At 35.3% G+C, this 23,767-nt stretch overlaps 1 protein-coding gene across 1 annotated transcript; it reads left to right on the top strand.

Moving 5' to 3' along the window:
- Positions 1-93: 93 nt before the first annotated feature.
- Positions 94-7,521, top strand: GJE1 (gap junction protein epsilon 1). Its single transcript, XM_053709274.1, has 3 exons — positions 94-132; positions 824-1,006; positions 7,126-7,521. The coding sequence occupies exons 1-3, from the start codon at positions 94-96 to the stop codon at positions 7,519-7,521; spliced, it is 618 nt and encodes a 205-aa protein (XP_053565249.1).
- Positions 7,522-23,767: the final 16,246 nt, after the last annotated feature.

Genomic DNA, 23,767 nt, shown 5'->3' with positions numbered 1-23,767 from the left:
AGCAATAACGCCAGACTGGGTCTGGTGACAGTAAATTGGCCATGAGAGATATGAATTACTTCAGAATTATACCAAGCTAACGTCTTCCAAGAGATGTCTTTAAATTATATCAAGAACTTCTATGAAGGATGTGTGAGTATGATGTGATGTATGAGCTGCCCACATTAACCCTTTGACTGCGAGAATCGAGTGCATCACTCTAAATGGCAAAATACTGCAACCTTCTCTGGCTAAAGAGGGGTTAAGAGCTGTGATTCATGTACAGGAGTAGAACAGTAAATTAACAGTTTGCATTTTCCTCAGCATTTATAAAATATTGCTATGGCTTTCTAGTTATACCAGAGAAATAACTTTAGCTACACTGGTAAAAATGTAACTTTCTGTGCATCATTATATGTAGCTGAATTGCTATTGTTCCCTGTTATTTATTTAGTGCAGTATATCCAGTATTTTCCATTGACTGTAAGGTGCCTAACAATAGGAACTCTAGCATTCTGTTTTTTAGCATTGCTGACAGCTCACCAATACAATAAACATTAGCTTCAACAAAGCTATAGTAAATGGTAGAGAATTCTGTAGTATAAAAAAAGGCTAAATTATTTAGCTTCTTTCAATGAAACACACACATGGTGCATGTATATTCTAGTTGTATTTATATTTATATTCAATAGATACAAAACAATACCTCTTGCCATGTAATTAATTGTTGGCTTGCTATATGTGTAATGTACGCAAGGTGTGTTTTTATTTATTTAAAGGGATAGTAGCAAGCTACAATAGATAGTGCATTGACTAATAGAATTGCTCTTCACTTATCTTCCAGCTCAGACCTCCCACGGTAATCGGGCAGTTCCACACTCTTTTCTTCGGCTCTGTGCGAATGTTTTTCCTTGGCGTCCTTGGTTTTGCAGTGTATGGAAATGAAGCCTTGCATTTTAGCTGTGATCCAGACAAGCGGGAGGTCAATCTTTTCTGTTACAATCAGTTTCGGCCAATAACGCCTCAGGTAAATTAAAAGAACAGAGTTGATTAGTTCAAAAATAAATAAATAAAAAATGCAACCCTTTACATTACAAATTCTAATGTATATATTCACTAAAAAGAGACTTTAGTCTGCTTATATTATCATATTTGTCACTACATCCAGTAAAGTGGGAGAAACCTCTCCAATTCCTATAATATTATACAAATTCCGTGCACTATGATATAATATTTATAACATAATGTTTTACAATATAAAAAAGGTTTTCCTCACTAAAGAGAATACTTCCTTTGTACAACGCTGTTCAAAAAACTAATGGTGAAATATGTATTAATTTTTTTAATAGGAAGATCTTTATATATTTGTAAATATGATTCTTGTATGGAAATGCTTCTTTGAATGAATCTGAGAGATTGCCAAGAACAGAGAGTTGATAGCATCCAAACCATACTATGTGATAAAAGACTGAAATGAATCAATGCTTCCTTCAGCAAATTTTACTAAAACACTAGTTTGATTGCATCTTAATGCAATACAATATAGCTGGCTTTATAGAATGCATTACACTATTTTAAAAAGGTGTTAACCTGCTAATTGAAAATTGTTGCTTTTTTATGCTGGTGGCGGTGTGTCACTGTCTAGCAACATAGCTGCAGAAGGAATATTTCATTCTGGCCAAGTGAATGTGTCCCTAAGGTTTGGTTGCACAGACATTTTAGTTTTAATATCCATTTTAAAATATTTAATATGTTTGAAAAGTGCTATTTTATATGCACACTTTTAATTTCCTTTAACCTAATTTTACACGCAATCACTTCACCACCATATATAATTATATATGTTTTGGGGCAGAAACCGTGCAATTTTCAATCCTGACTCGCAGGAAAAATGTTTGTTTACAGTAGTTGACGGGAAAAGCTTCCTATAGAGATGTTTCCTTAAACTACCTACATTCACAACAAAAGTCCTGACTTTTTAAACACTTCTAAAATACACAAAAGTGAACTAACCCAGATACTATCAGTTATTTGGGTTGTGCATGTTTTGTGAGAATTAGAACTATTATTTTAACTAAAATAAAAAAGTTCTCATTGGGAGACAAAATACTACAGTAAGTACTAATAATTACAGTATTGTTTTCCTATTTTATTATTTAATTAGGGCTAAACAGACAATATAACATTCTGGTTAGCTGAAATGTGTTTACCAATTAGGTCTGTTTTATATTTACACTTTAGCACAAGCACCTAAGCACTCTTTAGGTTAAGGCATTTTATCACTAAATTTAAGTGGATTACACTGTTATATACACATTGACTTACACACATTTTTTTTTCCAAACCAGCGTATCTTGTTTGCGCCACATTCTTTCTGTGTTATATATTTGTCTATTACAAATTAACTTGAAATAATTTGTTTTGTAAGGTAGGCAGTGTTTGGTCTTTGTGTTTTCTGGAAGATATTTTATTAAATTTTTGCTTTAAGTAAGTTAGTCAGCCAATAGGCTAGCCAAACCTGTAAAAATGTTTATTTCATTGTAAGAATATAATATTTTAAGCCTTATTTTTGTATGGGTTGGACTTGCTGATATCAAGTCATATGAATAGGCTGACCATATTGCCGCTTTAAGAAGGAACACATATGTCAGGGTTCTTATACAAATCATTTCTTTAAACAGCCCTGACATATGTATTTTTCATATGTGTCCCTTTTTAAAGCGGCAATATGGTCAGCCTACATATGAAGGACTTAAGATATATGCCTGACAAATCTCAAATAATTTTTTTTTATATAACTCAAATTATTAAAGGCTGTTTAACCTTAAATTATTCAAGACATTAATTTTCAAGATAAATTACTAAAGTTAAGATGGATTCCCAAGAATTATAGATTAAGGGTTCATAATAATTTTATAGCAAAAATTAACCAACATGTAAAGATAGTTGGCATTGCAATAGAAATATACAACTTTATAAAATGTATATTAAAAGGTGCAAATGTGCCTGTCATTATGATGTTAATTTGATTCTTTTAGGAGAAAACATAGATCATCATAGCTCAAAGGTCTCAACTATATTTAGTTGCTGAATTTATTGTTTTTTTTCCCCCATAATCAATTTCACTTTTATGAACAACTGACATGCTTAAAGGGATATGAAACCCAATTTTGTTTTCCTTTCATAATTCAGATAGTGTATGCGATTGCAGCACTATTTCCTGGATCTTAGTGATCCAGATGCCTACCTAGGTATCTCTTCAACATAGAATATCATGGGGACTAAGCAAATTTGATAATAGCATTATTAAATTGTATGCTCTGTGTGAACCACAAAATATTTTTTTTTTGCTTAATATCCTTTTAAGTCTACTTAGAGTTATCCCTGTTGCATGCTACCCTTATGATGGGTAGGATAAAAAAATGTTTTGTTTTTCAGACTATACCTAGAGTAGTCAACCTTCATGTCAAAGGTGAATTCTTAAGCATTAAGTGGTCCAAAGTATGTCTACACACACACACACATAAAACATACACACACACACACACACACACATAAAACATACACATACACACACACATAAAACATACACACACACACACATAAAACATACACATACACACACACATAAAACATACACACACACACACATAAAACATACACATACACACAACTATGCTACTTAATCTGACGTATTGGTACACCATTATATTTGCATATCTATAACATATACATAGATGCATTTCTTTTTTTAATGTTTTATTACTATTCTTGTTATAGAAGTGTTGTTAAAGGGACAGTCTACCATTGAATTGTTATTGTTTTAAAAGATAGAAAATCCCTTTATTAGCCATTCCCCAGTTTTGCACAACCAACACTGTTATATAAATATACTTTTTACCTCTGTGATTGCCTTGTATCTAAGAACCTTCTTCCAGCCCCCTGATCACATGACTGTGACTGTTTATGATCTATTGTCTTGCAGTTATCATTGTGTTGGGCTAGATCCTAAATAACTTCCTGTGCCTGTACACAGTGTTATCTATATGGCCCATGTGTACTTTTAGTTTCTTTGTGTTGAAAAGGAATTTAAAAAGCCTGTGATAAGAGGCAGCCCCCAAGAGTTTAGAAATTAGCATATGAGTCTGCCTAGGTTTAGTTTCAACTAAGAATACTAAGAGAAAAATGCAAATTTGATGATAAAAGTAAATTGGAAAGTTGATTAAAATTACATGTCCTATCTGAATAATGAAAGTTTAATTTTGACTAGACTGTCCCTTTAAAGAGCATTTGATCATAAAGTTTGTCACGTTACTATGTATTCATAACTGTATGTGTGTTTGTTAATTTTAAAATCACTGTTAACTGTTAATTCCTTTACTATCATTTTTGTATGCCTGCAATTCCAAGGCACAATGTCAGACCCACTGGATTAGATAAGTGATGAAGGGAAGCTTTCCATAAACATTTACTGTACGACTTACATTTTCAGTTATTACTCTAGGACTTGAAAATAAATACATAAATAGGAAGCTAAAGGGACAGTGTAGGCCAAAAAAAACTTTCATGATTCAGATAGAGCATGTAATTTTAAACAATTTTCCAATTTACTTTTATCACCAATTTTGCTTTGTTCTCTTGGTATTCTTAGTTGAAAGCTTAACCTAGGAGGTTCATATGCTAATTTCTTAGACCTTGAAGCCCACCTCTTTCAGATTGCATTTTAACAGTTTTTCACCACTAGAGGGTGTTAGTTCACGTATTTCATATAGATAACACTGTGCTTGTGCACGAGAAGTTATCTGGGAGCAGGCACTGATTGGCTAGACTGCAAGTCTGTCAAAAGAACTGAAAAAAGGGGCAGTTTGCAGAGGCTTAGATACAAGATAATCACAGAGGTAAAAAGTATATTAATATAACTGTGTTGGTTATGCAAAACTGGGGAATGGGTATTAAAGGGATTATCTATCTTTTAAAACAATAAAAATTCTGGTGCAGACTGTCCCTTTAAATATTATAGTTTATTTTGTGCAATGGTTTTATACGTCTGTTGTTTATGACAAAATTCATGTGACTATTTAATAAATGTTATTTCCAAAATCATCTGAGCAGATGTTATTATACTATAAACCTGGGAAATGTTTAATATGCAGCTGTGTAATTAACCCATCTTATTTTTGCAGAAGGAAATTAGGTGTGAAATAAAATGCCAAATTTTCTTATACTAAACTACACAAAATAAACCTAGGCATTTATATTAGTATTATTATTGAATAAATAAGCGTTTCCTACGGTTTTGTTGTAGGTAAAGAGTGATATATATAACATTACACATTCACATAAAAAAAGGAATAGGACTTCAATAAGCATATACTGTAAAGGGGGGTGGACCAAACCATTGTGATTAGGATGTGTTTTTAAATAGAAGCAATTTACTAACAAATTGTGAAAAAATGTCTTGTAATGCATTAATCACATTTATTTGCACTCAACACACAAAAAAGACTCATGGTTACCTAAAATATACTAAAGCTCTACTATATTTCCCAAATACATGAACCACAAAAGCTAGTCATATACTGTTTACCCATTATCAAGTGAGAGCATGTATAAGCCTGTAGGATACGTAATAATAATCAATAAGCTTTTAAAGTTGTATTGCTTTGCTACAACTACGGAAAAATACAACATCTTTATAATATATCATACACAGATTATGTCTTTTTTTTTTAATAAAGGATAATAAAGATTTTCATCTATTTGAGCACTTTCTTTACAATAAAAACTCACTATGAAGTTTTCAACTTTTAAGGCTCAATGTACTAACCAGTGAGAGCATCTCCAGAGCCCTTGTGGGGCAGGTTTGCATATGTGTGCCTGATTCCCGCAATGTAAGAAGCCGCGGTCATTAGAGCGCTGCTTCTTACACGCTACGCCACCTCTGAGGTGGTGAGGGGAAATCCCAGAGAGCTAGCTCGCTTACACGCTCTCAGTGATTGACAGTCCCAAAGGGTCGGCATTACATGGTCACTTGAGTGTGTAATGATACATAAGGGCAGCCAGTTGAGAAGCTTGTCCGCTTGACATTACGCACATGGGGCCCTTAGATTATTTTAAGCATGTACACATATGAATAATCTATATGAAATGTAATCTATTACTGTATATCCTTTAATTTATGTTGAATCAAAGTATTCTGTTAAAAATGAAAGTATAAAATAAAATAACTTAAAACATTTCCTAACATTAGTTAAGATTGTTGCCTGTAAAATATTTCTGACAACAGTCACCCCGGTCAGATGATTAACAAGCCTTGCATACCTACATATAAATGAACACAGTAGCTACCTGGGAGGCTAGTGATATTTCAAAATTCATATGGGGACACTAACCCCTCTTGACAACTCTTTAATGCTCCTTTAATAATGAATCAATATTAAACAATTAGTTCCAATTAGAAATACTGAATTAAAGGGACAGGGTTCTCCAGAATTGTTATTGTTTAAAAAAAGATAGATAATACCTTTATTACTAATTCATCAGTTTTGCATAACTAACACATATTAATATACATGTTACCTCTGTGATTACCTTGTATCTAAACCTCTGCAGACTGCCCCCTTATTTCAATTATTTTAACAGACTTGCATTTTAACTAATCAGTGCTGGCTAATAAATAACTCCATGGGAGTGAACACATTGTTAGCTATATGGCACATATGAACTAGCGCTGTCTAGTAGTGAAAAACTGTCAAAATACACTGAGATAAGAGGCATACTTCAAGGGCGTAGAAATTAGCATATGAGCATATCTAAGGTTTAGCTTTCAACAAAGAATACCAAAAAACAAAGCAAGTTTGGTGAAAAAAGTAAATTGGAAAATAGCACGCCCTATCTGAATCATGAAAGTTTAATTTTGACTAGACTGTCCCTTTAAGTTTATATTTTGGTAACCTATGCAGCTTTCAAACTAATTTTTGGTTTTGTCTTTTATAAGACTATTTTATCAGGCACCTACAAAATGTCAGACCTACCATCCAATATTTACCATATACATTTCTCTACCCAACTTGCCTTATGATGTATTTACCTGTTTGACAGAAACCCTTCTCTATTTTATTAAATTAAAATTAATTTGTATTCCAGGTATTTTGGGCACTACAACTTGTTACAGTTCTGGTTCCAGGAGCAGTTTTTCATCTCTACGCTGCTTGCAAGAGCATTGATCAAGAAGACATTCTCCAAAGACCTGTTTATACTGTCTTTTATATTATATCTGTGCTGTTAAGGATTACCTTGGAAGTGATAGCCTTTTGGCTACAAAGTCATCTTTTTGGTTTTCAAGTCAATCCAATTTTCAAATGTGACGCAGCATCCTTAGATAAGAAATATAATTTTACTAGATGCATGGTTCCTGAGCATTTTGAGAAAACCATTTTCCTCATCGCTATGTATACTTTTACTGTGATTACAATTATACTCTGTGTAGCTGAGATTTTTGAGATCCTGTACAGGCGGTTAGGTTTCATAAACAATCAGTAACATTGATGTTACAACTTACAGTAGCTTATTTCCAGTTTTCTGGTGATATTTAACCAGTCCTCAGTTCTGAGAATGGACTGTTTGTAAAATACCTCTGCAATTCTTCTGCAGGAATATTTATTTGTGCTAAGCATATGTGTTAGTAATTATACAAATGAATGTAATACTGTTAGGAATACACTTTTTATATAAAGAGAACAAAAGACACATTTCATTGTAAATATTTTACATTTGAGAATGAACAAATCTGAAATTAACTAAAGCTGTAGAGAAAATGAATTAAACTCCACTTAATGGGGCCGATTTATTAATGTCCGCCCCACATCGATAAATGCCGACAGCATACGTTGTCGGTATTTATCATTGGACAAGCATTTTTAGCATACGCTGCTTCATCTTTTAAGTGAATGACATCCTAATATTTACAACAAAAAATCCCAAAACAGTAAAATTACAAAAGGTTTATTGCTGTGTGATAATACTTATTTAATCTTTTGTTTTACATTGAAATATTAATTTAAAAAAAATATTCTTAAGCATGTGTATTAAGTAGTTAAGTAATATACATATCCGCAGCTATAAACAAGCAGAGTAATTTCCCTTTAAAGGACCCGTAAACACAGTAAAACTGCATTATAAACAAATTCATAATAAAAAGATTATGCAAAGGCACTGTTTTTTTATTTTAAATGAGTAGTAGATTTTTTTTCTCACAAATTTTAAAGTAAGTTAAATCCTCCCTCCTCCAGGATCAGCCAATATCAGCCATCAGACAATATAAAAATGCACATATATACATTCTGTGAACACATGCTCAGTAGGATCTGGTGCCTCAGAAAGTGTGCATAAAAAAATGTGTGCCCATTTAGATAATGGAAGTAAATTAGAAGTTTTTTTTTTTTTTAAATTGTGTGCTCTATCTGAATCATGAAAGTTTAATTTTGACTTAAGTGTTCTTTTAATGCAGATTGTTAACCTATGGAATTCAGCCAGTCTAATTTTGTCACATGATGTATGTTGTCAGCCTTATTCAATTGAATGGAATTTTATCTATGTTGAATATAAGCAATGTTTTGTACAAAAAAAGTTCACAATAAGTAACAAACCTATTTTTATATCATTCAAAGTGTTTATTATGTCAGTAATAAAGGGAAGTATTATTAGTCTTGAAATACACATCAATGTATTTCACATACCCTTAGAAGCATGAATGGTGCTATGGGGGGCTATCTACACATTTTTTCCGAACTTAAATGCACATTTGTTTACCAATGAACAGTTGTGTACATTTCTTTTTATGTATTAGTATTTATTTAATTTCTTGCTTCAAATGTCTTTATTAAACTGAACTTTCAAGAGAAGTGATAAATTATCTGCTTATTCTGGGTGAAACAATTGTGTTCTTATTCTGAATGCTTTTCAGATAAGGTCAGGACTTCCAACAGAATGGAGTGCAAGAAGAAATTACTAAAGTAAAACTATAATCTTGCAAATGTCAATGACAAGAGGGAGCGGATAACGTCAACATTTTCCTGAAAGCTGAATTTCAGTTATAGGGCTCAAATTATTAAATAGCGGGTGGAAAATGTCCCCAGCTAGGGAACTTATCTATCCTCGTTTGCATGAGCAGGCAGCATTGATTATAGCACAATCCAATGCTTGTTTGGCCCTGCAACCTGCTTTTGCACAATCAACTGCACAAGAGAACCCATTAATCACCCTGGAAGTACAAGTTCCAGGTAATTTATCTGTGCCACTTCTGAAGTGGAATAGAGGTTTTTCGACTGCTGTTTGCAAACTCTCATTAGCTATCAAACATCACAAAGGATCAAAAAAGCATCTGCAACAAATAATAAATAAATGCTTTTTTTTAAAAAAAAAACATTTTTCATAAATAAATAAATATAAAAAAGAAATGACGAGCAACACGCTCGCGACAATTATACACTTTTTTAAATGAAAACCCAGTGGCATGTTTTAATGAGGAATATTATTAGTTTTCAGAAAAGTACAGAACACATATCATCTGCATCTGATAGGGAAGAGATAACACTGTCATGATAATGTTTATTGGAAATCACTGCAAATACATACCCATGCTGTTTTTAAAGTGAAGGTCAAGTCTAATGCAAACGCAATGCATTAATGTGAAGTGTAACATATCTTAATTCAAGTTGTTAACTCTGTTTTCAATTATATTTTTTACTTTTTTTATAATTACTAAAAATATAATACCTTAGTTTTTTCTTGGGACTCCTCCCCTCCATCATTTCCTTATTCTGGACTAGTGACGTAGCGAGCGGTTCCACACGTTCACTACATCACTCAAAAGCTTGTGCACAATACATCAAGCCAAATGCGCATGCTTGCCGCAATTGCGCATGCATAACAATTTTACTGTCCATACCGGTGATACATAGTGTTCAATGAATGAAAACATTCATTTATTGATTGCTATTCAATTGTGTCACTCGCTATTACCTGCTGAAGAGTGAAAGCGCTTTTGATTTCACAAGCAGCACAATAATTATTTTGGTAAGTAGAAAAAACTTTATATATAAAATGTTTATGCTTTATATAATAGAAAATAAATATATATTTTTTTTATATCTTTCAATTAGTGTTATTACTAGGGATGGGCGAATGTGTACATTTTCGAATTTGAATGTTAGAACGAATGTTACTTTCGAAATTCGATTTACAAATTTGAATGTTGATAAGAACGAATATTCTTAAAAATTTTATTTTCGAATGTTATTTACAGTTCTCGAATGTGACTTTCATTTTCGAATGTGACTCGTTTTTGAATGTGTATATTCGATTTCGAATGTCACTTCCGTTTTCAAATGTGTATTTCTGTTTTCGAATGTCACTTTCGATTTCATATGTCAATTTCGAATGTTAATAAAAGATTGAATATACACATTCGTAATTCGAATGTATATATTCGATTTTTTATGGACATTCAAAATCAAAATGGATTGCATTATTTCGAATATAACATTCAATTTAAATCGAATATTCAAAATGTATCTTTTTGGCTGTCTTCTAGAAAAAAAAATTTTGCTGGGAAAAAAAAATCAACTAATATTAGACAGTTCAGAGCTGTGGGTGAGACAGGTTGGTTGGTTCTTGGTGAGTGATTGATTAGTCTACTAGCTAGGTCAAATTTGTTCTGTTCCTTTGTTTCTGTACTGTTTTCTTTGAATTTGTTTTATTTAATTTTAGTAGAACAAACAGGCAGCAAACTTTGAGGATTAGTATTTTTTTTTATTGTTAGTTCAACTTAAAAAAAAAATGTATTTTCCTGTTGGTGGTATCTCCCCTGATGGGCAAGATAGGAGAAGTGCATCAGCTGCTGATGTTGTTGCGGGTGTTAGTGATGAGGCTGCTTTTAAAGCCTCTGTTAAAGAAGGAAATGGATCGCATACCGCTAGTGATCCAAGTACTTCTTTGGCTGCAGGATTTGAAGGGCACTCATTCCTGACAGAAGTGGACCTGCAGGATATGTTGTCTCCTACTGTTAGTGAGAATCATTCTGCAGCAAGTCAAGGCAGCGCCAACAGTGGACACTTGCCCAGGTGGAAACAAAATATTCCACTTGGGCAATATCAACGAATAAGAAGAAACTGCACATACTTGGAAAATTTTGAAAAAGAATCTAGCGATTTAGATTTAATATTTAGGGAAAAAGGGTATCATGAGACTCTATTGGCTACCGTGAAAGAAAAGGTGACAAAAATGAATAGAAATACAATGTTAATGTCCACAGGTAAAAATATTAATAGAAACAAAAACACCAATGGAGTGTCAGACAACAATAATATTAGATTTATCACAACATATAACCAGGGGAGCAAAGAGATAGAATATATCCTTAAAAAACATTGTGGAATTTTAACTTCTGACCCCATACTTGGCAAAACATTACTAAACAAACCAATTATAACTTACAAGAAAAACCAGGATTTAAAAAATATTTTGGCACCGTCTAAACTCAAAACAACACAGGGCCTACACAAATAGAAAAGAAACACTGGTTAAGTAGACCAAATGGAACATGGCCATGCGGAATAAAGAATTGCAACATGTTTAGCAAAATAATGAAAGGAGATTCCATTAATAATATCACCAATTCCAAGACCTTCAAAGTCAAACATCAATTCTCATGCAAATCCACCTTTGTGGTCTATTTATTAACCCCTTAATGACCGAGGACGTGCAGGGTACGTCCTCAAAAAAAAAGGCAGTTAACGCCTGAGAACGTACCCTGCACGTCCTCGGTGTGGAAAGCAGCTGGAAGCGATCCTGCTCGCTTCCAGCTGCTTTCCGGTTATTGCAGTGATGCCTCAATATGGAGGCATCCTGCAATAACCATGTATGGCCATCCGATGCAGAGAGAGCCACTCTGTGGCCCTCTCTGCACCGGAGATCGGTGGCTTCCTTCGTTGGTGGGTGGGAGCAGGACCGGGAGGCGGGTTGCGGCCATCGATGGCCCTGGAGATGTGCAGGGGGGGGGGGCGGGATCGTGGGCGGGATGTCCGGGGGCGCGCACGGCACGATAGGGAGGGGGCGGGCGGGTGCACGGGGAGGGAGCGGGTGGGAACGCTGCACTACAGAAAATATGCACTATAGGATCAGGTTTATAAAATGTAATAAAAATAAAAATAACAAAGCTAAATCAGGGGGTGTTGGGTTGGAATGTGGGAGGGAAGCTACACTACAGAAAATAAACTGCGAAAAAAAAAAAAACAAACAAACATTTTTTTCTGCAAACTGGGTACTGGCAGATAGCTGCCAGTACCCAAGATGGCCCCCAAACAGTTAGAGGGGGACGGTTAGAGAGGTGTTGGGGGGGGGGGTCAGAGAGGTTGGGGGCTAAGGGGGATCCTACACAGCAGCATATGTAAATATGCTATATTTTAAAAAAAAAAAACAAAAAAAACAAAAACAAAGATTCCCTTTATTTTTGTACTGGCAGACTTTCTGCCAGTACTTAAGATGGCGGGGACAATTGTGGGGTGGGGGAGGGAAGGGAGCTGTTTGGGAGGGATCAGGCGGTGTGATTTGTCAGATGGGAGGCTGATCTCTACACTAAAGCTAAAATTAACCCTGCAAGCTCCCTACAAGCTACCTAATTAACCCCTTCACTGCTAGACATAATACACGTGTGATGCGCCGCGGCATTTAGCGGCCTTCTAATTACCAAAAAGCAATGCCAAAGACATATATGTCTGCTATTTCTGAACAAAGGGGATCCCAGAGAAGCATTTACAACCATTTGTGACATAATTGCACAAGCTGTTTGTAAATAATTTCAGTGAGAAACCTAAAGTTTGTGAAAAAAATTGTGAAAAAGTGAACGATTTTTTTTATTTGATTGCATTTGGCGGTGAACTGGTGGCATGAAATATACCAAAATGGGCCTAGATCAATACTTTGGGTTGTCTACTACACTAAAGCTAAAATTAACCCTACAAACTCCCTACAAGCTCCCTAATTAACCCCTTCACTGCTGGGCATAATACACGTGTGTTGCACAGCGGCATTTAGCGACCTTCTAATTACCAAACAGCAACACCAAAGCCACATATATCTGCTATTTCTGAACAAAGGGGATCCCAGAGAAGCATTTACAGCCATTTGTGCCATAATTGCACAAGCTGCTTGTAAATGATTTCAGTTAGAAACCTAAAATTGGAAAAAATGTAACGTTTTTTTTTAATTTGATCGAATCTGGCGGTGAAATGGTGGCATGAAATATACCAAAATGGGCCTAGATCAATACTTTGGGGTGTCTTCTAAAAAAAAATATATACATGTCAAGGGATATTCAGGGATTCCTGAAAGATATCAGTGTCCCAATGTAACTAGCGCTAATTTTGAAAAAAAGGGGTTTGGAAATAGCAAAGTGCTACTTGTATTTATGGCCCTATAACTTGCAAAAAAAGCAAAGAACATGTAAACATTGGGTATTTCTTAACTCAGGACAAAATTTAGAAACTATTTAGGATGGGTGTTTTTTGGTGGTTGTAGATGTGTAACAGATTTTGGGGGTCAAAGTTAGAAAAAGTGTGTTTTTTTTTCCATTTTTTCCTAATATTATATAATTTTTTTTATAGTTAATTATAAGATATGATGAAAATAATGGAATCTTTAGAAAGTCCACTTAATGGCGAGAAAAACGGTATATAATATGTGTGGGTACAGTAAATGAGTAAGAGGAGAATTACAGCTAAACACAAACACTGCAGAAATTTAAAAATAGCCTTGGTCCCAAACGGACAGAAAATGGAAAAGTGCTGCGGTCATTAAGGGGTTAAAATGTGATTGCCAGTGTTTTTATATAGTGCAAAGTCCAATACTCCACAGCACCAAGTAATTTAACAATCTTCTTTTATTGTCTTACAGCATATACAAACACAGACAGAGTGGATATGCGACGTTTCGGGACCTTAGTCCCTTAATCATGCATACATAGTGATACACCTGTGTCTTATTTAAAGAAGCAGCTAGCCAATCATACTGAAGTTCAATGAAAACATTGCAAGGTATATAACCCTTTCATAGCTAGCCCTTTTCAATTCAAATATACTGACATCTAGTGGTTACAATTAAAAACAACTTCAATATACAAAAATTCCATTGCAAAAAAGACAAGGTTAAACACATAAAGGAGCAAATGTACATTTCAGAATAAAAACTTCTTTTCAAATGCAGAAAGTTTTTTCTTATTAAATGTAAACATTAATTCTACATATAGAAATAGCTACGCATTACTAGTATGTCCCAATGAGGATTATAATAAGGTGTGTGCACCTAGAGGAAGACAGATAGATCCCATTCCCTATTTAACCCCTTAGGGTACATAGTATCTAATTTATGGATCCAAAATGCCTCTCTCTGTTTTAGAAGCGTTTCTCTATTACCTCTTTCCCTAGGTGTACACACCTGATCTATGATTTGCCAACGGAGCTGGCTGATCTAATGTCCATGTTCCACAAAATGGCATGCTACAGGAGCTTTGTCATCCTTTTTTCTAATATTGGATTTATGTTTGTTAAGCCTATTTCTCATACTTTGGGTGGTCTCTCCTACATAAATTCGGGCACACGGACACTTTATAATGTACACCACAAATGTGGATTCACATGTATAATAAGATTTAAATTTATGTCCACTCCTAGGATGGACAAATTCTTTCCCTTTAATTACAGAGTGGAAGTTTCCACATCCCAAACAAGGGTAACAACCAAAATTCTTTTCAATAATATATCTTTCTTTGTTTCTCTGATTAGACCCTAAGTCTGACTTAACCAAAATATCACCCAAATTTTTGACACTCCTGTAGGCCATAATGGGCTTATTCTGTAATATTTTCACTTCTTTATTAAAGTTTTCAATAATATGCCAATGTTTTCTAATGATATTGGATATCTTATCACTATACTCAATATGTTGGGATATGAATATCATTCTCTCATCCTTTGCCTATCTGGCTATCTCTTTATCCCTTCTATGGCATACATTATGAATTTCTTTATCAATAAGCCCCACTGGGTAACCTCTATTTAGGAACTTTTCCCCCATTTCTTTAAACCTTAACTGCTTGGTTTCCTGATCACTTACAATTCTATCAACTCTAATTAATTGACTCCTAGGTAAGGAGTTCTTTAATTTAGTGCTATGGAAGCTATCGTATCTCAAAAGGGTATTGCGGTCCGTTTCTTTACGATGTATATCTACTTTAAGGTCATTACCCCTTTTGTACACTACAGTGTCAAGAAATACCATTCTCTCTTCACTATGTACTAGAGTAAATTCCAGGCCAGCCACTTCTTGGTTAATTTATCCTACAAACTTCACCAGGGAGTCCACGTCACCCCACTATATGCCAAAGATGTCATCTATAAACCGCCACCAAGTGGCGCCATACTGTAAAAATAGATAGTAACTATATACAATTTTTTCTTCAAAACAGTTCCTATAGAGATTGGCATATGATGGGGCGACTTTGGACCCCATGGCGGTTCCCTTCTTCTGAATATACCAGGAATCAATAAAGAGAAAATAATTATAAAACAACACTATCCTCAACAATTCTTCAAAAAAATCAATTTGCTGCAAATCATATTGACCTGATGACATAAGTAATTGACGTATTATACCTATACCACTCTCATGCTTGATTGAGGTATATAAACTTTTCACGTCAAGTATGTATAATATGCATTTGGTACAATCTACCTCCAATGTTGAAAGTTTTTTAATAAAATCCCCTGTATCCTTTATATATGAAGTCATCCTCTCTACATAGGGTTGTAATACCCTATCCAAAAAAATTGCTATGTTAGTAAATATAGATTCAACATCTGAAACAATTGGGCGCCCTGGGGGATTTTGCATATTTTTGTGCACCTTCGGCATAGTATAAAAGATAGGTGTTCTAGGTTGATCTTTGTATAGATATTCACTCATTTTTTTATCTATTATACCTGCTGTCATTGCAGTAGTAATTACTCTCTTGATTTCTTTTTGTATCTTAAAGATGGGATTAGTGTCTAATTTTTGATGTGTTACTGTGCTGCAATTGTGTATTAATTTCCCTTACGTAATATTCCTTATCAAGTACTATTGTGGCTCCGCCCTTATCGGCTCTTTTAATGATGATATTATCCTCTTTTTGTTTAATAGTTTTTATGGCTTCCCATTCATTCTTAGTTAGATTTAAGTTCTTTCTTTTCTTATTTCTTATATCAGTTATTTTTGTTTCTAACAAATTAACCTCAGCCATAACTAACTTAGTGAATGTGTCCAGACTACTGTTTTGCACATTTGGGGTAAATGTACTTTTTTTACGCAAATTATACCTTTTGGGTGTGATTTTACCACATTATCTTTAATAGCCATATGTTGAATATCAAAAAACAATTTCAACTTGATGTTTCTAAAAAACCTATATAAGTCCTTGTTTAATTAAAAAAAATCCAAGTCTTTATACGGGCAAAAAGACAAACCCTTCTCCAAAAGTTGGTACTCACTATTGTCCAGTTCAGTATTAGAAATATTGATCACTGTTTGCAGGGCTTCCGACTTCCTTGCCTCCTCGTCTTCATCCGTTTGGACTGCTCTCCGCCTGTGTTTCCTTCCACCTCTGTGGTTCCTTCTTCGCCGCTTGATAAAAAAGGTGATGACGATCCAGATGACACCTCCGATGTGGTACCTCCCCCTTCTCTACGTCTCTGCTGTTGATTGGCAAAGCGCCCCTGACGTCGCTGTGATGCTGTGGGGAATCCTCTCTGTGAATCAAAATATCCCAATTTCCACTTGTAGACTCTACCTTTGATGTAATCATCTTCGTCTCTGAAAAATTTTAACCTTTTGCGCTCCTGGATCTCCTTTTTCAGGTTTGTGATTTTTTTCATCTGTTTTCTTCAAAAACTCATCCAGCGCTTCAGTGGTTAACAATTTAATCAGTTCACTTTTACATACTTCAATATCTCTCTCTTGCTGCTCCACATCTTTTAGCAGATATTCCACTGTCAGGGTAATTAAATCATAGCTACATTTATTCAAAATAGCCTCAAACTTTCCACAATATTCCTCATTCTCTCTTAATAATGTGGGGCGGGTGTTCATCCGCAGTCCTCTGGGAATCCTTTTAACTCTGTGGTATTCAGAGAGGGTTGTGTACCCTAAGGGGTTAAATAGGGAATGGGATCTATCTGTCATCCTCTAGGTGCACACACCTTATTATAACCCTCATTGGGACATACTAGTAATGCGTAGCTATTTCTATATGTAGAATTAATGTTTACATTTAATAAGAAAAAACTTTCTGCATTTGAAAAGAAGTTTTTATTCTGAAATGTATATTTGCTCCTTTATGTGTTTAACCTTGTCTTTTTTGCAATGGAATTTTTGTATATTGAAGTTGTTTTTAATTGTAACCACTAGATGTCAGTATATTTGAATTGAAAAGGGCTAGCTATGAAGGGGTTATATACCTTGCAATGTTTTCATTGAACTTCAATATGATTGGCTAGCTGCTTCTTTAAATAAGACACAGGTGTATCACTATGTATGCATGATTAAGGGACTAAGGTCCCGAAACGTCGCATATCCACTCTGTCTGTGTTTGTATATGCTGTAAGACAATAAAAGAAGATTGTTAAATTACTTTGGCTGTGGAGTATTGGACTTTGCATTGTATCTTGTGGGTTGGAGGTCGCCAGCCTGTCCACTTTGCACCAAGACCCAGTCAAGGGAATTGCCCATTGCCGGTCTCCAAGTGTTTTTATATAGGGCGCACTAAAAGACTCATTAGGGATAGGTTTAATGAGCACTTTAATAATATCAAAAATAAAATAGAAAATCATAGTGTTCCCTTTCATTTTCTAAATCACCATAGAGCAGATCCATCAGGACTAAAAATCATGGTGTTGGACTGGATACCCCCCAATAGTTCCAAAAATAGACTTAGAAGTCTGAGGCAATGTGAAACGTTTTGGATTCACGAGCTTCAGACTCTAAGTACAAATAATGAGAAAGGTCTTAATATAGACCTTGACTTGCAAGCCTTTATGTGACCAACTAGCTCTTACTACTAATATTTAGACAATAGAATGGTATAAACATGTAAATATATATATATTATTATAGGATAGTGATAAATTGTTTTTAATAATAAATCTTTTTAACTTAAATTTTACATTTTTATTTTTAAATAGTACTATAAAAATACTATATCTTATTAAAATGTTTGTGTTCGAATTTGTTGATCTCTTATTCTCTAGTGACCTTATGAGACATTGATACTCACAGAACAAATGCTTTGATTTCTATATCTGTAAAACAAATAGCGTGACGTCTATTATGAATTTTATTTTACCCACATCTCATACTATTTATATCTAGGAGGCAATATTTATCTGCATTTAATTCGTAATATGTTTTTATGTGTGTTTATAACAGTGACAACAAACTCTATATACTGGCCCATATTGTATGGGATTTGACCGGATAACCAACCAATCAGAACTCACTAACCAACAGACGCGTCAATCCAATGAGACTGTGAACGAAAGGGCGCGTCTGTGCCGGGACTTCAAAGAAACCACTGACCGGTAGATTAACTATCACCTCTTGAGAAAGTCAGGCAGGTGCCTGACGAAACGCGTAGAGACAACAACACCGTCGCCCACCATAGCTAGAGGATACCGGATTTGCTGCTGTTGTGCATCTCTTTCATCTGTTGCGGCATCCTGAGGCTTTCCGGAAAGCATAGGAAGGAGCTTGCAGATACACAAACATCTGAGACATTTGCAGACGCCGGGGAAACAGACTGTGGAGTGGTGATTGTGCCTTTTTAAATTTTTAATCTTGTACGTGCATTCACAGCAACGCTTTGTATTCTTAAATTAAAACTGTTTTACCCATAGAGTGGGTTGCGCTCTCTTTCTTTTTTGTAAAGTCAAGGCAAGGGTTTTACAACCTTTGATATTGACTTCAGTGGGGAAGACTCAAGTACCAGGTTTGATGAGTCCGGGGAGAAGTTAAGTTCCACGCAAACTTCTCCTGTGGCGGCGGATCTCATGCAGCATTCGGTGACATTGGGACTTGATGCTTCTGTGCATGATGTGTCAGCTGACACATCAGATGCAATGGGGTCAGAAGTAATTGTGGTACCTGAGTGTGGTGGTAATTCCCAGCACTCTGGTGTTGCTGTGCCTGTGGAGCCAAGGGTTCACTGCACAGCAACTCCAACTTTTACAGGTACTAAAGTTACTTCTGACCACACCGCTATTTCCACATCTGCCACTACCTTACTCTCTTCTGATGCACCGGTGGCTCTCACCGTGCCTGCTGAATCACAGCGCAGGCATGACGCTGGAGTTGTTAAATCCAGACTGAGGTTGTGGGATCATTTTTCTATCCCTGATGGCTCAAGTGTAAATGAAGCACTGCAGGTGCAGTGTATTCATTGTGAGAGGAGCATCAAGAGGGGGGAAGGAGGGAGATTGGGTACTACTGCCCTTACGCAGCACATCTCCACTGTGCACAAGGAGATAGAGAGGCCACGTCCTAAAAAAGGACGTGAAACTCCTGGTGCTGACAGTGGAGAAGGCGCAAGCTCCCAGGTGGTTAGAACCTCTCTTCCAGTTTTAGACACCACATCCAGCAGGAGTGTGGTGGATGGTTCATCAACAAGTTTTGGAATCTCCAAGAAATCTGGGAGATCCAAAACTATTGCTGGACAATCGAAGGGGTTGCATACTTCCAGGAAAAAAATAAGACTCCGTCCTGGAAATGTTGAGGCACCAGTGGTGCCATCAACAAGCTCAAAGTACAGCCACGACAAGTGTAGCTGCGCCCCTTCCTTCCTCTTCTCCTCTACAGGCCTCTGTAACGCAAGCCTCAGCTGTAATAGCTGGGGCGGCTACATCACCTGCACAATTTTCACCGGTTTCCCAGTCCCCTACACATACACTGCAGGTAGGGTCATCTTATGACCTTGCTGCAGGTGGTTGTGAAAGGATTTTTCGCCTTTCTGCCACAGTATGTGCTTTGTGCTCTACGGTGGTGTCATATGGAGACTGTGTTGCTTCCAGCAGATATGCAGCTCTGCATGCTCATTTGTCTGAGAGTAGAGGAGGGCTTGTTATAGTTAAGCCCCCCCCCAAAAAAAATAATCAGTTATTATTGGTATAATTTCCCTTTGTCCATTACCCCTGTTCTAAAATTAGTCTCGACTTATAAGAATGCGGGACACGCGTCACTTTGTTGACGTGACATCTGCTGTTGGAGGTGTATGGCGCTCACTGCGCATGCGCAAGAGACCCATCCTCCTAAAATAAGCTGTTGAAGCCTACACAACGGGTCGAGGAACTCTATGGGCAGTATACTTCATTGCACAGGCGCGCAGAATACCCCACATGTGGACACGGTCCGAGTCCTCACGCTCAGTTTAATAAACTGCATCAGAGGGTCCATAATTTTTACAGGTGATTTGGCCTTCAGTGCTCATGCACGCACTGCTGTAAACTGGGGGTGAAAAACAAACACAACTATTAAACATCAAATAAATATGAGAAGCCCAAATTTTCAACTTTTACTGTATACAGTGGAGTATGTTAAACAATTTCATGTACAGTGTCATGTGGTCTCATGAAATTTAATGAAATTACACAGTACATGAAATTGGACACCATCACAGGGGGAGCCGTAGAGCAGGAAGTAAGATTCATTCAGTGAAACACTGCCACAAGAGCCACCTCCATCCTGCTCCGGAATCAGTCTGACCCAGGAAATACAGGATAATATTGAAAGAAGCAATCACCTTTATTCTGTTGAGGGCGCAAGTAAGACTGTGAAATACAGAATTTGGCTTTTGGATGCCATTTATTATCTAGTGATCTGAATTAACTGTGATTAATACCAAATACACTACAGATCTCATATTCCACCCTATTCAGGAAACCAAAGTTAAAATTTGGACAATACTGCTTTACCACTTAAGAGCAGATGATTATATGCTGTCGGATTTTATGTTGTTTGATGTTTTGATCTTTTGCTATCTGCCATTTGATCTTAAGCTTCAACTCAGATCTTATCTTGTCAGTCATATAAAGCACTTTGATAGTAGGAATTTGGTATTGGATAATATTTCCTACTTTCTGCTTATTTAATTTTATATATACAGCATATTTTGCACAGGAAGGTTGGCCAACCTAGAGACACTATATGTTTTTACACAGACATTTGTTTTTTATTATGATGTGTTTTAAATTGTGATTTTTGGAACAATATTAAATCTTATTGATTGTATCGGTTAATCGCTCTTTTGGTTCTTTTTATATATATATATATATATATATATATATATATATATATATATATATATATATATATATACACACATATACTGTATATATATATATATATATATATATATATATATATACTATATTTTTTGTTAACTTCTAACCAGACTGCTATATGAAGAAACTAATCACCCACATAAGATATTTATATAGACACTATTCCATTATATAGGCTTAGGCTCCCTTTTTGAGGAGTGCTGCTTTTCCTCATCTTTGCATTATAATCCCTTTTTGGAGCTGTTAAGAGACAACTCAGAAGAAGCAGCTTGCTTATAAAAGCAGCGCAAATACACTATCTCTAGTTCAAAATTTATATTTAAACATCACCAATACCATAGGAATTTTAAAGCTTAATGTCCTAATATTTTCCTTCCATCAAAATAATTATTGTGTAGATTTGTGTTATAAAGTGTTCCATGGCTTCTTTTCAATTATCCATCCAACTTGTTACAATATGTATTATTTTTTCCAAATTAAAATTTGTAATCTCAGGAACACATTTTGTCTGAATACTCTTAATTCTTGATTTTAAAATATTTCCAAGTATTACATTAGCTTACACCAGAGGAGCTCATACTATTGGTCACTGTCTTTGGGTTTTGTGTATAGTACAGGAATGTTGTGACAAATTAGGATTTACTTAGAACATAAATTTTTCAACCTGATGTGTAATTGCGGTGCAGAATGTACTTGTGTAAATACATTTACAAAATTGTTTATAACATGACACATCCATAGTATTATTAGTGACTGCAGGGAAACAAAGTAGTCATACAACTGTGTGACCTACTGATCATCGCTAAGAAATGCATGTTTTAGGAAAAACCTGGTCTAGATGTACCAGAATTAAGATGGGAAAAAATATCCAGCCCATTGAAATGATTAAAATTGCTATCCTTACCCAAATATAACAGGCTTATTTAATTTAATATTACAGCAAATTACATTGTTTAAAATTCTTTATATATATATATATATATATATATATATATATATATATATATATATATATATATATATATATATATATATATATATATAAATCTACAACATACTTACTTCAAATTTTCAAGGGTTGTAATTAAGTGCTATTGATCTCAGATTCATTTTGAAGTATTTTCTCTCTGCAGTCATATGCATATAGCTGCTACAAATATTACTACAGTATAAAGAATAAATAAGGGGTGCCATGTGAATTTCAAAAATAAGCTAGGGGTGTTCTAAATTAAAATGTCAATTTTACACACATAAGGAATTAAATGATTGTGCAGAAAAAAACCTATATGTGCAGCACATCTGCAATGCACTGAACCCTCAACTTGTTAAATGCCTTGCAGTGTCCCTTCTTTTTATTGATATTTTCACTTAATTTCATAATATTAGAGTTAGACCACCTATCCCTTTCTCATTATCAACTCTGGATTTTATTACAAGACCAGAGACTTTGATAAAGAATAGTAACAGTTGACCATATCCACAAACTGACCAATACCCAGTCAAGATTTTGTTTTCTTTTGCTGCTCAACTTAAGATAAGTCTACCATATCCGTTGATTGTATATTTAAATAGTTTTTACTATAAATTTCATTTTTTTTTTCATTTAATTTGTTAATGTCTTTACTTTTGTAATTTCTTATTTCTATTCTAATTTGATTATTTCTTTTTTCCTTCATCCTCCATTCTTTTGCTCTAGTTTTCCTGTTCTCTACCTTTTTTTTCCTTTGTAATCTGCTTCTAAAATTTATGTCAAAGCAGGAGGTTTCTGGGGGACTTCCGGGAGGCGGCCATAATAGGTCGCAGTTCTGTGTGCTGCTCCAGCCTTGATAGATTTAGCTTGGCAAAACATTGTAACAAGTCGCCATCTGGCAAGAAATTAATACTGCTGCAATCAAGCTATTCATCCTTTAACTGATGATCTTAAAATCGTTGAGATTGCTGCCAGCACCAGAGCACCGGAGCTTACATTGAGGTTGCGGCCTCCAACTAAACCCCCCGGTAGAGTATCCTCAGGGCTCTGCCGTTGCACAACGCCGTAGGTGCGTTGCAATTACCTTACATAGAGGTCTTCAAGGTCTCCACCTAGCTTATATTTAACATGGAGGAGCTCTACTTTTATATTAGGTCACTGCTGGAGAAACATGAAGAGAGAATAAGCAGAAGATTAGACCTTACAATATTACCCATGCATGTCCAAAAAAATAATGCTGCTACTCAGAGAGACATCGCACAGAGCAAATGGCTACCTCATGGTGTGTATAGAACAGACAGCGCAGAGAAGCAGCCTGATGGAGGAGATGAATCAACTGCTAATATACAACTATTTAATATGGAGGATCCTCATAGACTCTCGCAAGCTCTATCAC

This window comes from Bombina bombina, chromosome 4, assembly GCF_027579735.1.
Source record: "Bombina bombina isolate aBomBom1 chromosome 4, aBomBom1.pri, whole genome shotgun sequence".
Lineage (NCBI taxonomy): Eukaryota > Metazoa > Chordata > Amphibia > Anura > Bombinatoridae > Bombina > Bombina bombina.
The sequence above is the reverse complement of the archived record's forward strand: the minus strand, read 5'-3'. Positions and strand labels throughout refer to the sequence as shown.

Coding starts and splice junctions, on each gene's coding strand:
- GJE1 (XM_053709274.1), top strand. CDS start 94: ATGTCTTTAAATTATATCAAGAACTTCTATGAAGGATGT. Junction 133..823: donor AGAACTTCTATGAAGGATGT/GTGAGTATGATG, acceptor CTTATCTTCCAG/CTCAGACCTCCCACGGTAAT. Junction 1,007..7,125: donor TTCGGCCAATAACGCCTCAG/GTAAATTAAAAG, acceptor TTTGTATTCCAG/GTATTTTGGGCACTACAACT.